General features: G+C 46.5%; 1 protein-coding gene across 1 annotated transcript in view; it reads left to right on the forward strand.

The window, feature by feature from the left end:
- The first annotated feature begins 8710 nt into the window (after positions 1-8710).
- Positions 8711-16225, forward strand: part of Odf1 (outer dense fiber of sperm tails 1) — an 8574-nt gene continuing 1059 nt past the window's right edge. Inside the window, exon 1 of the mRNA XM_028765410.1 lies at positions 8711-8986. Within this exon, the coding sequence (XP_028621243.1) occupies positions 8711-8986 (276 nt within the window). The remainder of the gene's footprint in view (positions 8987-16225) is intronic.

The raw sequence follows: 16225 nt of genomic DNA on the forward strand, positions 1-16225 counted from the left end.
CTGCTTAACTGCCAAGCCTCTCTCTAGCCCCTCTTTGTTCTGTTTTGAGACAGACTCCCTGTAATTCAGGCTCTGACTTCTGCATCCTCATCTTCTGGTCTCCAGAGTGCTGGGTTTACCGGTATGCACAACATACTGTTTTATTGTAAGTAGTCTTTAAACAAATATAAATTCCTGGCTTAATTTTATTTCCTTTTTGTTGTATTGGGGACTGAATCCAGGTCCTTGTGGATGAGAACACAAGCTTTAGTATACCTCCAGCTCTTGGTAGTAATTTCTATGGTGAGTACTGGAGTATTCAAAGGTTCTTCAGGACCCTTGTGGAGTATAACATGATACTAGGACTTAGCACTTCAGACAGACTTCTCATTCTCCAACTCCTTCCTTTTTTCTGTGTCCTCTTCATGCTCACTGCTCAAAGGGTCTGGGTATCCCTCCAGCTCCTGGCATCAGGAATCCTACTTTGTCCCATGGTTCAGGCTCCTTCAAGAGATGGAGGGAGAAAGTGGAAATCTGGGTATACTTAAATTGCTGGGGGCTCTTCCCGACTTGGCTTTCTGAGACAGAAAGAACATTAAACAGGACTTCAGGTGCTGCATCCCCATCTGGTGCAGAAGCAAGCCCTTCGGTTCCTTGGGTGAGCGTGAACACATGACTTTATGTTTGAATGATTCTACTGTGAAGTTCAGGGGCATCTTTGAGTTTCTTGTCCTCACCAAGAACAATCCAGGTTACTGCTAACTTTATTCCTCATGAATTCATGAACTTGAAAGAGAAGAGGGGATGAAGGGTAACTAGAGACGGTAGTGTCGTTAGAACTCAGCTCTCGCCACATTACAGTCAGACAGGAGAACAGCAAATCAGACTAATTAATCACACTAAAATCCCCATCTCTCTCTCTTTCTCTCTCTCTCTCTCTTGCTTGCTCACTCTCGCTCTCGCTCTCTTGCTCTTTTTTTTTTTTTCAAGTTCCAAAAGTCTTTATTAAATCAACTGCATGTTACGTGACAAAGTATTTCACTTTTTCAGAATGAGGTTTCTTGATGTAGACCAGGCTGGCCTTGAACTCAAAGATCTGACTGCCCCTCTGATTCCAAAGGCTGCAAAAACTTCTGCTTTCAGGGCAATCCTCTTGTGACTTTTCCAACAACTGTAGACCAATCATATAATGGCTGCTTCACTGGTTACATGGCCCACAGTTTAATAAGCAGAGCCTCACAGGCTGTCTTCTCAGATTCTTCCCAAGAACCTCAAGTGTAACCTGGCCCTTCTCAGGGTAGTCATGACTTCCGGTCTCCTTCCTTACCACAGTCTTCATCTAAAACAGCGGTTAAAAGGCGCGGTCCGTAGGCCGCTAAAGTATCACTGCGCATGCGGCCATTATGAACCGTGCTTCCACTGCCGAGATGAAGAAACCGGGTTCCTTCGCTGCGGGCTTCGGATCCCGCAGCCTCGGAGGCAGCATCTGGAGATGCAGGACGAGGGTGGTGTGCTGGGGGGGCTGGGAAGATGGGGGGCAAAATTTGGTAGAAGTACAAGCTGCCATTACAAGAACAGAAACGAAGAGCGGACGAAGCGAGAAAGGCGCTCTCTTGCTCTTTTAAGGCAGGAGCTGGGCTAGACTTACTAGGCAGCCAGAGATTATCCGGAATACTTGCCCTGCTAACTGATCCCACGTGCTGGAATTACAGGCATGCACCCCCAAACCTGGATTTGCTTCTTAACTCTTTACAAAGAGATGCCTCTGTCTGTTTGATGAATAAAATTTCCCTGACTCCTCAAGGTCTGAGTGGTCAGATCTTCCAAAAGCCAAGGGAAAGCTCACCCTGTGTGACTCTCCAGCTCTTAGACCCTGCCCAACAGGAGCTGCCTCCCAGCTACCAATGTGAGCTGCAGGAGCAAAACACCAGTTCCTTCCCTGCTCTCTCACCTTATCTAGCAGGAAGTCTGTTCAAGATTCCCATGGAACCCAACAAGCTGGCTTAGCAAGTAAAGGCACTTGGGGTGCAAGCCAGAGACTGGAGTTCAGTCTCAGAAACCGTGGTGGATGGAGAGAGCAGGACTCCTGGGAGCTTCCTCTGGCTTCCATCAGTCATAGCACACACATGTATACACATGTGCCCACACTCTGTCTCCTATTCCCTCCCTCCCCCCGCCATATACTTTTAAAGGGGTGGTGGTGGAGTGATGACTCAGCAGTTAAGGACACTTGCAGCTCCCAGCAGTCACATCGGGTGGCATAGAACAAACTGCTCTGTCGTGTAACTAATGGTTGCAGCTCCAGGAGACCTCATTCTGAGGATGCCCTTCCCTGGCTTCTGCAGGTACCTGCACACATGAGGCTTACATACATGCACACTTAGGCACACAGGCAGACATACAATATGTAAGCAAATAAATCTTTCTTTGATAAAGACCTCAGGGGGTATACACACATACACACACACACACACACACACACACACACACACATATATATATATATATACACACTCAGACAAACATAAAATACGTAAGCAAATAAATCTTTCTTTTATAAAGACCTCATGGGGCTGAAATATCAAAGGAAGATAAAGCACACGAGCTAGTGTGTTCATAAGAACACTGTCATTCTCACCAATTGAGGGGCATCTCAGCCCCCGAGCGCCCACGGACCTGCCTTGCGGGCTCACTCACCCCTTGCAGGCTCACTCGCCCCAGGATTTTCTGCCAATGGGAGGCTGATACGGATGAGAGCTTTTCCAGGGTTGAGGTACTGAGATTCCAGACCCATGGAAAAGTCTCTTGCCCTAGGGATGCTGTTCTTGGATAGTCTTCCTGGCATTCCTGATCATTTTCCCTTAACATGAGTCACCATCTTTGTTCCAGACCCATAGGCCTTCAGTGTGACAGTTATTCTTGATGCACCAAGATCTGGGCTGGGGGAACAGCAGGGCTCACATGAGATAATGTCCTCTGGGACAGCAGCTACCTTACCTCCAACCTAAGCCTGGAGTGGTCTCAGTGAGTAGGCCAAAGGGAGCAGGCTGTCACTCCAGTTAGGGCCTGCTTTTGGTTGTTGTTGTTTGTTTCTTAGAGCTTTTTATTTTTCTGGTCCTGGGGATAGAACTCAATCAGGGCCTCCTTCACGCTAAAGCCAAGTACTCTATGAACATGCTGTGACCCAGCTCTTTCTCTTTTTCAGTTGCCTTTGGACTTGGCCATCATACTCAGTAGCCACAATCACAGGCCTAAACCACTGAGCACTAGGCCTGTCTTGGTCTTGTTGTTGTTTTGTTTTTGTTGGTTTTCAAGCTTCTATGTAGCCCAGGCTGGCCTCAGACTTGAGATCCTTCTACAGTTGCCTGTTAAGAGCTCCAATCCCAGCACATGTCATCATTCATGCCCGGCGCCTCAGTTGGCCTCTGTAAATAGAAGAATCAGAGGGTTTTGAAGCAGACCTTATGGCACATACCGTCTTTACAGCATGGGGGACTTAGCTGAAGCAGAGGTCAAGGTCAGCCTGGGCAACATTATATAGTAAGTTCTTGACCAGCCTGAGCTACATAGTGAAACCCTGTCTAAAGAACAAAAGCAGGAAAAAGAAGAGGAAGAAAAAGACAAGGTTATTGGAAATAGCTGAGGAGCTGACAGACCCGAAGAGCAGCTGAGGACCAATTTGGGAACATGAGCTATTTTCAGACCCTAAACGTGAAGTTCAGGATGTAGTCGGTTGGGTAGCTTAGGTGCCCATCTTTGGCTAGACAACTTCATTGATTGTACTTAAGGGTGGGAGTGGGAGAGAGTTTTTCACCAAAAAGGAGGTTTCCTGGGTGATGGACAGGCCAAAGATGTGTCTTACTAGACTTCCCAGTGGCCTGCCCAGAGGGATGTAGTTATCTGGTTGTGTGTGACATTCTGTAACCTCCTCGGTCACTCTCCCTGTAATGAGGCAGTGTCTGTCTCTGAACCTGGAACTCATCCATTTGGTAAATCTAGCTAGCTAGCTTCTCAGGGAGTCATCTGACTCTACCTTCCAAACAGCAGGATAACAGGTGTGTCGTCATCCCGTCATCCTCAGCATCTCTGTCATCCTCACCATCCCCATCATCCTCGTCATCCCTGTCATCTTCGCTGGCTTTTATGTGTATGCTAAGGTTCCCAGCCTTGGTCCTCAAGCTTTGACAGAAGTGCCTGATCCGAGAGCCATCTCCATAGTCTTTTACCTGGATTTTTCAGATGGGGCCAGAGGTGAGCCTTGAGTAGGTAAAGGATGCTGGTTATGAGATATCAGGAGTATTTCAGGACTGGTGAGATGGCTCAGTGGGTAAAGGCGCTCACCATGTAAGCCTAGTGACATGAGTTCAATTCCCGGAATACATGTAAAGGTGGAAAGAGAGAGCTGACTTCACAAAGTTGTCTTCTGACCTCTCCACATGTGTAACATGTAACCACACACATACATATTATATCATGTACACACACATAAATAATAATAATAATAATAACAGACTAAATGTACTTTGTTTGTTTGGGATTGACCCCAGGACCTTTCATGATACTACTGCTGGGGTATACACCTAGCCCTAGAAAAGAGATTTTTTTTTTTTTTTTGGTTTTTCAAGACAGGGTTTCTCTGTGTAGCCCTGGCTGTCCTGGAACTCACTCTGTAGACCAGACTGGCCTCGAACTCAGAAATCCGCCTGCCTCTGCCTCCCAAGTGCTGGGATTAAAGGCGTGTGCCACTACTGCCTGGTGAAAAGAGAAATTTAAAAGCCATCTATATCCTACTTCTCAGAGATAACCACAGTCATTCTTAAAGGTCATTCTCTCCTTCAATGGATTCTTTTCAACAGAATTAAAGCCATGCCAAGGGCATAGTTTTGGGTTTAATGTTTACACACTGTGTGTTGATCCCATAGGTATCCTCTAGATGGATACTTTGTAACACACTGGCTTAGTGAATGGACTTGTCCTGTACCTGATGGAGGAAGCAGAGGAGTCTGCCTTAGGCACACATTACCACTAACACTGGGGCCCAGGCAAGGGCTACACGGCTGCTACCTCCTGAGCTCTATCCCAGAAGAGTTTCTGTCTGGACACCAGCCAAGGTGACTAGACATTCCCATGAATGTGAAGTAAGGGATGGTCCCACCTCTGCAATAGAGCCAATGTATGCTTATGTTAATGGGTCAAGGAGCTGTGCCTGTAGCTTGTCACTAAGGGGTTTTAGCAGATTCTAATGATTTTCAGCCTTCTGGTGTGAATGGACCACAATTCCACCAAATATCCATCTATCTCTGCCTCCCAGCTACTAGAATTAAAGACTTGCATAACCACACCCAGCAAAAATGTAGCCCAGGCTGGCCTTGACATCACCACACCCAGCAAAAATGTAGCCCAGGTTGGCCTTGAACTCATGATGCTTCTACATACGCCTCTTCAGCATGTCCTACCAGTGTGTGCCAGCCCGACCACTCCATCAAATCGTTAAATATACGTATGCAGTCTCTGAAATAATGTAGAAACTATATTTTGCAATGGAAGAGTGAAATTACTAGGGAGGTGGGAGAATGGGGAAATCCTAGTTGAAATGAAGCCAGTACTATCTTAATAACATGCTGTAGAGCCGTAGACGTGTGTTTAAGCTCTGAAACATGTGTATTTAACAAGTTAAAACTGAGAGCTGCCTGATCAAACCTTTGCTGACATTTGCTGAGCACGGAGTTCACAGGGACATGAGCATTCAGTAGTCTTTCACTTAGAGCTGGAGAAATCCAGACATTTCCACAGGTCTCAGCCCTGGTAATGGAGGCCGCTCACCCCTCGGAACTGCACAGAGCCATCTGCAAAGGGCATTAGCTTGTGTCCCTAGAAAAGCACAGCTCAACCTTGCTGTTTGATTTATCCCACCTGACCCAGGCAGCCAGCTTCTCCTCCAGAAGCCTCTGTGGATTCTGGCCTAGTATCCCTGACACTTCATCTTCCCAGAGCGGGGCCTTCTAGGTCACGGCTGGGGAAGGCTGAGCACTGGGAAGGCCAAGCTGACAACACACAGCACCATGGACATAGGGTCTATGGCCTCTGTGGTGATGAGCTCCTGACGCTCTACTTCTGCTGCTTTTACCTCAGTAGTTTCTCTGCCCTGTTCTCCTGTGAGCTGTGCGTGGCATCTGTCTCCTGGTTTCCATCTCCTTTCTTTCTCTGAGTTGCAGGTCCCTATTCATAGGCTTCCTTCACAGTTCCTCCCTGAAGCTGCCACTGATGTCCTGTTTACCACACTCCACCCCCACCTCTTTCCCATCCCCATGATTCACCCCTCAGTGACCCCATGAGCATGCCAGGCTTCGGACTTGAGAGTCATTACTGACTCCTCCTGTAGTCCGTTTTCATTCTGTCCTCTGAGTTCCGCTTAGTCTGTTGATTGGGCGGTTCAATGTGTGAATGCTAACAACGTACCAGGCACCCTGTTGGGCAGCTACCGGGGAGCAAAACCAGTCACTATGCCGTTTTTGTAGAAAATGGAAATAGAAATACCACGTCATATAAGAAATGTGCCGGGGCTGGGGCTGTAGCTCGGTGAATAGAGCTTGCCTAACATGCATGAGGCCAGGTCAGTTCCTAGCACCTCATAACTGAGGTGTGGTGGTGCACACCCGTAATCTCAGACTCAGGAGGCAGAGTCAGGAGGATCAGAAAATCAAGGTCCTCCTCGGCTATGCAGTGAGTTGAAGGCTGACCTGAGCTATACGAGTCCTTGGCAGGAGAGAGGCGGCTGGAGGTGTGTTATAAATGTTTGGTAATGGGACAGAGAAGGCTTCCCCAAGGAGAGCCATGTGAGATAGCCCAGTAATGAACTAGATTAAGTCAGAGATTTCAACTTCTAAGTAGGCAGAAAACTGTTTACCTCCAAATGAGACAGGAAGAATGAGACATGTTCCACTCACCCACTACCCCCAGAGTGAGTGGCTCTTTGGGAAGGCCATTGTGGCTGAGGGGGGGAGAAATGCCAGTGGAATATGGGCAGGAAGAGTGGGCAGAGGCCCTGTTGTCAGGCCCTGGTAAAGAGTTTAATACTTCTTTCAACAGGTTAAGCAAGCTGGGTGTGGTGTTGTCTGTCTTTCAACTCAGCACTTGGGAGACAGAGGTGGGCAAATTTCTTTGGGTTCAAAGCCAGCTGGCTGTACATAGTAAGTTCCAGGCCAGCTAGGACTGCCTTGTGGGACCCTGTCTCCAAAAACAAAAACAAAAAGGTTAGGGAAGGGCCGATGTTTAAGGTGAGAAGTAGGTAGGACGACAGATTTATATCCGAAATCAGCTGGGGGGGGGCAATGAGCCCATTGGCTTCCTTACTTTTTAAATTTTGATTTATCTTATTTTATGTGTGTTTTGCCTGCATGTATGTATGTGCATGATGTTCGTGCTTGGAGCCTGTGGCAGTCAGAAGAGGGTATCAGATGCCTGTCTGTGGATCTGATGTTACAACGGAACTGGAGTTCCAGATGGCTGTGAACCACCACGTCGGGGCTGACTATCCAGCCCTCCTCTGTAAGAGCACAAAAGCTCTTAGTCACTGAACCATCTTGCCAGCTTCCTTCTTATGCTCCTTTGAGCTGTGACCGCCAACCCAGACTCTCCGTGCCTCTTCACTGGGTCTGACTTACATTTAATATTTATCAATAGGGGATGAGGGAGAATCAATGATCCTTTATTGAACTCAAAAGTTTAAACCCCTGACTGTGGCCTTCAAACCCAGCTCTTAGTTGCCTCTCTGGCGTCACATCTTTTTGTCTTCATGTGCCCTCCCTAGGACTTAGTCTAGGAAGAGGGGACTAGAGAGCTGGACGTGATTTGAGAGATAGAAGCAGATAAGAAGTACAAGTCAAATCTGAGGCTGAGTTTTTGGTCTTGGAGGTTGATCCTTGTTAGAGAATGGGGCACGGCTGAAGCGAAGGGTTCAGGCTAGTGGAAGGGGATCAGGGACCAATGCTTGGGGGCACTCAGGGACCAGACACTAGGAGGCTTAGATACAAGACCTCAGGTCCTTGTTGGGGGGTGATGACTGTAGACAGGGACACTGAGCAGTAGGAGTCGAGAGCTTCTGGGCTACAGCTAGCGGAGAACTGATGTTCCTGGCTAGCTAGAGCCCTGGCTGGTAGAGGATGGGCAGTTGTCTATGATGTATGAGGCCCTGGGTTTGATCCCTGGCACAAGGAAATAATAATAATAATAATGGGTGGGACTGAGAAAGCCAATGACAAAGGAGACTTGAGGCTGACTTGGTAGGCGAGAAGGGCCGACAGTCAAAATGAATCTTAGAACAAGGCTCAGGGCTAGACTGGGGACACAGAGGCTAGAGCCAGGTGGCTCCTGCCCTTTCTTTCCACAGTCACAGCCATGCCTTGTCTTCTTAACAGGTCAAGGACACTAAAGGGCAGTCTTTGAGGCCCACCAGCACCAAGGGAGAATGAACTCTCAGTATGAATACCGTCCTGGGAGTAGCCCTGAGGAGGGTCTTAGGGGACCATAACTGTTTGTGGTTGGCATGGTAACCAGGAGACTATGACATACTTAGAAGGTGGGCGAGGTCACAGAACACAAGCTTTAAAGTAAGTGAATCATGTGTGGCTCATTTAATTTTAAAGGAGGCCTCTGAGAAGAGCTTAGAACAATTTTTTCCTCTGAGTGCCATTTCCCAAAGGTACTCACAGAACAATAAGGTGTGACTGCAATGGCCGCACTGAGTTGTCTTTTGGACAGTGTTAGAAGGGACATAAAGAAGGTGGACAGAGAATTAAGGCAATTGAGATGTATCGACGAAATCAGCTCCCGCTGCCTGTGTGACTTGTACATGCACCCGTACTGCTGCTGCGACCTGCACCCCTACCCCTACTGCCTCTGCTACTCCAAGAGATCCCGCTCCTGCGGCCTGTGTGACCTCTACTACCCGTGCTGCCTGTGTGACTACAAGCTGTACTGCCTTCGCCCATCGCTCCGCAGCTTAGAGAGGAAAGCCATCTGCGCCGTGGATAAGGAAGGGTGCTGGCCGAGTGAGAGGGTGTGACCCTAGGCCTGAGGACTCAGTGTAGCCACTGCGTCAGTGGGAAGAGCCGGGGATGTGGGGACAGTGACAGATGAATAGATGTTCAAAGGGATGCAGATAGTAACTCAGGTGACCAGGAGAGGCTTGAGAAAAGAAGAGTAGGCGGGCCAGCGGTGGGAATAGAGAGGTCAAGAGGGGCAGTGTGGTAAATAGGGCAGCCTTAATGAGGGAAAAAATAGGAATGTCGTTAAAAAGCTGTTGAAAACAGCAAACTCAACATTTCTTCTGGGTATGACTGAGGTGATCTGGTGTATTCAGACTTGCAGAAATGACTGCAGGAGAAGAAAGTCAAAATCATCTGTCAAATCCTAAGTGTTTGCAAGAAGCCTTGGGAGCAGAGAAGAGACTGAACACTGGAGGCATTTCTACAGTGTGTGGAAATCGCCCTCTTAGCCAGTCTCAGGCAGAGTAGATCTAGAGCTAGGGCTGCTATGCTGGCCTCCCCCTCCAACCTCAGAAAAGATTTGTGACACCACAGGCTACAGCCATCACAGTAGATTTAAGTGGGGTTTCAATTGAATTGGATAATATAATGGGGGGTATGTTTTCTTTAGTTTCTTCCTATCCTTTCTTTACTTTTTATGTATACCCTCAGTCTGTATACAGGGGACATGGGCTTTGTCCCCTGGTTATATAAACAACTGTGCACCCATCCAATGGATTAAAGAACCGAGTACAGTAGCTGACTCCTGCAGATCCTAGCACTTGGGAGGTGGAGGCAGGAGGCTCACGGTTTCTTAGCTTCTGACACAGAATGAGTATGAGGCCAGCTTGTGCTCTGTGAGACTGTTTCAAAGGATTTTAAAGGGGGATTGAAAAGTTGAAAAGTTCTTTTATGTATGGATATATGTAAAATGAAAAGATTAGCAGTAGATAAACCAGAGACAGACAGGATGGATGGGAAGATGGTCAGACAGATAGATGGATGACTGGAAGGATTGTTGGGTGAGTAGGTGGACTGATAAAGTCCCTTGACAACAGTGATGTTTCATGGGAGAAGGGTAATGGGACAATTACTGATGATGTCACTAAGGGTTAGGAACAGACCTACCTGACAATCTGGAATGGAGAAGTCACCTATGCATTTATCTATACTTTGAACCAGTGTTTATTTTTACTCCTTAGGATGTCAAGTTATCAAACTTACATTGTGAAATAGCGATTAATATTTGGCTCAAATATTAAGTATCTTTGTGAGCAGGCCTGTGTCCTCTCTCTGAGGCTCTATGTCCTATCGTGGTCATCTGTCTGCCTTCCACTTCCCCACTTCATGGGGCAGGTGCTTTTCTCTCTACTGTCTGTATCCTCCTTGTTTCCACAAGACCATTTCTTGGCACACAGTAGACTCAACTTCATGCCTTACTTTCAAGTAAGTTCAAAAAGAGCACTGCTTTTTCTGGACTGCAGTGCCTTCCTGGTAGTGTTTGGGTCTCCTCAGTACCAGCCTTAGTAAGTGAAGTGAACAGTGTCCTTAACTCTGCATCCGTGAATCTCAGGTCTGCCTGATCTTTATCTCTTCCCCAGCACTTTTCTTCCAATTCATGACACCTTGCAAAATCCCTGCACTCTGTTGCCAACAGCCTGACATTTTCACTGTCTGCAAGGGCACAGTGTCATGTGTGAAACTACAGCTTCTGTTTTCCTGAATAGGGGTAAAAACGTTAAGCCCAGATCTGAGCTCTAATCCTAAAGGTCTCATGACTAATTTTTTCTTTCAATTAAATTCCTTCTTTTTTCTTATCTTTAATCTAGCACCTGACACATGACTGAATAGATCTAGAAATAATCTCCATTCAGTTTGGTTTTTTTTAAACCATCTTTGTTATGAAACTGTACTCAAGGCCTTTTGAGTTTAGAATTCCTATCTGCATGACCTTTCATCCCTTTAAAGAATGCCTGGGCATTGGTTAGTTGTAACATGCTTCTCATCCCTTTAAAGAATGGCTGTCTGTACACAAATCTTTTCAAGTGTTGTCCAGACTTGAATAACAAATTTGAAATTCCCTCCACCAGGATCTGTTGTTTGATTGGTTGATATGTATGTACAGTGGGCTTTTTTTAGACTGGATTAAAAAGTCCTGCCCACTAGCTTTTTGCTTAAGCAGCTGCTTCAAAAGGCCAAGCCTGAGTCTTCCTTAGAGGCAGAAAGATTTAGCTCTTCTGTTTCCTTAGCTGCTTCTGTTTTCTCCCTTTGCTTCTTACCTTTGTACCCAAGCTCCACCAGTCACCTGACTCTTCCCCTACTTTTGGATTCCAAGGGACGGAGATGGCATAATTCGGTTTTCTTTCATGAAGTCACACAACCAGCACAAGTTAAGCTCCTCCACATGTCACAGGCTTCCCTGACTCTCGTACTAAAGCTAGAGAAACTAACAAATTTCTGTCCCTCCTCAATCCTGTCTAATTGATGGATGCCCATGGTGAGTCTGACTTCTGGCTTGCCTCCTTGCAGCCGACTGCATTAGTTAACAATTGTACCCTTGAGCTTCACTGAGCTTGACCTCCATCCCTTTACTGGTACCTAGCAACCAATCCCAAGACTGCTTCCATCCTCTTCCCCCCAGCGTCTGTGGTTAGCTTGACTCTTAATAAGAGATTCCCTGGGAAATCACACACACATACACACACACACACAAACACACACACACACACACACACTCACACACACCTTAAAACCTCAAGTATTCTCTTCTTGCTTACTTTCATGCTATGAGTCTGAGATTTTCAGTGAATCTACTCAGTCAACAAGGCTGATGTAGGGCAGAGGTTTTATAGCTACAAAAAAGCTGTTCCCCCCCCCACAGATGAGAAAGAACTCCTTGCTTCTTATAGATCCACTGAATGGTGAGAATAAGCTGCCCCTTTGATGTCTTTTATACTCTTTCAAATCCCTGGGTCTCAGGGTCCATCATCACTGTACACAGTTGATGTGCCCAAGTAGGTTAAATTTTTGTTTTGCTTTGTTTTGTTTTTGTTTCAGAGACAGGGTAGCCCTAGCTGCCCTGGAACTCATACAGACCCCCTTGCTTAGACAGAGGCTCAATAAAAATGCTCAAGTGCATTTTTATTTATTTTTTTCAGTTTTAGTGCTAGAAATAAAACTCAGGCCCTTGTTATGCTAAATTTGTCACCAAATTACACCTCTGGCCTCAGGTGTGTGTCTCAGGTGTGTGTGTGTTATTTGGTTTAACCTTTTTGTTTAATGAAACGGGCTTAAGGCTTGTTCACTAAAGGTCTCAAACTTAGGGTAAGCTTGTTTAAGGTAGAGCCTACACAGCCGTATAAAGATGCCTTGCCACTCACAGAGTGAAACCTAGGTATCTAGCGTTTCCTGTCTAATGCCCCAGAAAGCTGTCTTAGTCATTTTATAACCGTGCGACACTAAAGAGCAATGTTCCTGTTGACTAGGAGATGATGCAGCAAAGCAACATTTGCCTGAGTACTGGGAAGCACATGCACACATCCACGTAGCCCTCAGTGTGGCCCCTGAACAGTGTGAGTGGTATCACCTGGAACTTACTAGAAAAGCAAAGTCTCGGCTCTACACCAACCTAGTGAGTCAAGAACTCAAATGGGAACCAGATGCCTGTCTCCTGAGCCCTGCTGGGAGAAGGATATCAGATGCACAGACACACCCCACCACCTGCTCCCTGCTGCCGAGTGACATTTGCCTACCCTAAAAGTCTGAGGAAAAGAGAAAGCAAGAAAAGAAGGCAGAAAAGAGGCCAAGGAGTTGGTTCAGTTGCTAAAGGGCTTACCCCACAGGCATGAAGATCTGAGTTTAGGTCACCAGCATCCACATAAAGAAGTTGGGTGCTGAGACATCTGTAACCTCAGCACTGGGAAGGTGGAGCTAGGGAGACCTCAGAGGTTTGCTGGCAGCTGGTGTAGTCTAATTGGTGAGGTCCAGGTTCAGAGAGAGACCCTGTCTCAGGAGCTAAGGTTGCCTGATGTCCTCCATTTACATGTATGTGTATAGCTACGTAAGCATACATTGAGCAAGAGCAGACGGCGGCAGATGAAGATAAATGTTGGTGAGGAGTGAAGTTTAGAACTGAAATTGAAGAGAAAAAGAATAGCCCCATGAAGTCCAGAGGGAGGGTCACCTGTCTCTGCACTTCAGAGTCTTGTCTGTGTTACTTTCTTCTTCATGGGGCTGGATTTTACCTTTGTGAAAACAGCTGATCTATAACTTGTTACAGAGCAGGCAGGGTGCTTTACATATACGAGTGTGGTTGGACATGGCGTGAACATAGCTGTGTCCAGGACAAGTGGGAAGCTCTACACACACAGGCACAGTCCCGCCAGAGCTGGCAAGCTTCCCTCGCTCCAAGGGAGTGAGACGCAGGAGACCATTTTCCTTGGCTCAGAACCTTGCAGCCATGGAAAAACCCATTTGGGATTGTGAGTAACCCATCAGGCAAGAGGCAAGTTTCAAGTTCAGAGTGGTTTGATAAGCCAAATGACTCCCCAACAAGTTCTTCTACAACTACATATTCTTGCTCATAGCTATTAATATAGAAGTGATAAGAAATCTGACCTGGGTGAGCATTTTAGGCAGTCTTCTGAAGATTCATGGTGTAGGATCCCAGGACAGTGTGGGACCCCTAGACAGTGTGTACCCTTGAACAGTGTGGGATCCTTGGATAGTGTGGGACCCCTGAACAGTGTGGGAACACTGGACATTGTGGGACCTACAAATAGTGTGGGACCCCTGGGCAGTGTGGGAGCCCTTAGACAAGCTACTGCAGGGCCAAAGGAGGCAAGGTGACAGGAACAGAGGAGGATGAGGAGGAGCTAGCAATAGAATACATTTGACTGTACCTGAGACTCGGGTTTCTACGAAATAGATTTGAAAAATGGCTTTGATTGATAGACCAGGTTCTCAGGTTAGTCTCCTGTTCCTCAGAGAACAGGCCAAGCTTTTTCTGGAATAACCAACAGCAGCTTAGGGATTCTGCTTGAGCTTCCGGGCCTTTTGCTAGTTTTAGCCATCCTTATTATCTTTAATGTCAAGATTTAGTGTTTCTCATGTGAACAAGACTTTGACTCCCCCTGTGTTGTGTGTCTGTACACACACACACACACACACAAACACACACACACAAACACACACACACACACAAACACACACACACACACACACACACACACACACACACACACTTGCCCTTGCCTGTTTCTTCAAGTCATGATCCAGCTGGAGCGAGCTGGTGTCTGTTTCTCCATGCCTTTGTGAGTTCTTCTCTGCCTTCTCGGTGAGACATGGCTAAGACTACTTCCAGCAGAGCCAGTGGTTTCAAAGATGCCAGCTCTCTTTTTTTCTTTCTTTTTGGTGTGACCTAAGGTACCCCAGACAAATAGAGGAATGAGGACTACCACACTACTCTGTTTCCCCAGGGCCAGGGTAGAAGGAGGCCGAAGACCTCTTACTATACCATCTGACCCATTGCTCAAGTTGTCTCTGCCTCAGTGTCTTAGGAGTGAGTTCTATTGGTCATTGTTCAGTTGATCAGCTCATAGTTTGTAATTTCAATACAAGGGTAGTAATTCACGTCATTAATCCCGTCCCATAGTTTTATCAAGTGAGAAATACAAATTAAAAGTACTATATATAGCATGATTCCGTAAGGACATACATAAGTCTACCTATATGTATGAGGAAATCATACACACAAAGAGAATAAAAATACTTTATCTGTATTTCCTGTATCTTCTACAATGTACTTGTGTAACTTTAAGAAGAACATGTTTAAATAAAATTCAGCATAAAGAGATGATACAGGGGCTAGAGAGATAACTCGGCAGTTAAAAGAACTTGCTGTCCTCCCAGAGTTCAGTTCCCAGCACCCACTTCAGGCTGCTTACAATCATCTGTAACTCCACCTCCAGGGTATTGTCAGATACCCACACTCATATGCACAAACCTACATGCAGGCACACACACCTACACATAGTTAAAATACAGTAAAAATAAGTCTTTAAAAAAGTTTTGATAATCTCATTGACACCGCAGAATTGTTGTGTTTAAATAAAACCACATACTTGGCTCAGATATACTTAGCACTTGGAAGGGTATATTTTAAGAAAAGAGAAGACAAAGGCTTTCTCTGCTAATTGAGCATCAAGCATTGTTGTAACGCATTTCTTGTACCAGGAAGCCTCACCACCATCCAGTAAGGTGGGTATCTCATTAATGTCCCAGTTTCACTGAGCTCAGAAAAGCTCAATAACTTGTCAGCATGGCAAAGGCCAGATCCAATTCCATGGTCACTGCTCTGGTTGGGTACTTTGCCCCTGCTTCTCAAAAGGAGTTATTTTTATTTGTGTGTAAGCATGTGCACATGAACGCAGGTGCTCAGAGAGGCCAGAAGAGGTCACCAGATCCCCTGGAGCCAGTTAAAGATGGTTGTGTGCTACCTGACATGGGTACTGGGAATTGAACTTGGGTCCTTAGAAGAGTATAGCAAGTGCTTGTACCTGTGGGAACATCTCCCCAGCCCAGCTTTACTATCTCTTGATACATCCTAACTGCTCGTTAGTGTGAGCTGCTACTACTCTCTGTCAATCCTATCATTAAGGGTTGGCAGAGCGGGACAGTTGAGCCGTAACCACAGCTGTAGTATGCAGCGGCCAGCTCTTCAAGGCCCAGTTTGTAGCTTACTCCACTTACCATGGCAAGAATGTCCCTCTCATGAGTGATTTCAAGCTAGTAACACAACATTGCTGAATTAGGAGCTGGGGAAACACCACAAACTCTTGCAAGACAGTAGGATCCTGGCCAGCATGCCTCTGGGAGGTCACTCCAGAGCTGATCCACACTGGCAACCAGACAGACTGGATTCCCACTGACACCGACTGTCCGGGGTCTCTCCCAGCCCAAGGAAGAACCAGGCAGAGCTCTCATGCCTCGTCCTTTTGTCAGTGAGCCTTCTGGTGGAACATCTGTCTGTCTGTCTACCTAGTGATGGCCTGAATGACAGGATCATGCTTTGGTGTGTAGAGTACTCTTGGGGTCAAGCAATCCTCCTGCCTCAACTTCTTGAATAGCTGGATACACACACACACACACACACACACACACACACACACACACAGAGAGAGAGAGAGAGAGAGAGAGAGAGAGAGAGAGAGAGAGAGAGA

The sequence above is a fragment of the Grammomys surdaster genome, unplaced genomic scaffold (assembly GCF_004785775.1).
Source record: "Grammomys surdaster isolate TR1022 unplaced genomic scaffold, NIH_TR_1.0 63, whole genome shotgun sequence".
NCBI lineage: Eukaryota > Metazoa > Chordata > Mammalia > Rodentia > Muridae > Grammomys > Grammomys surdaster.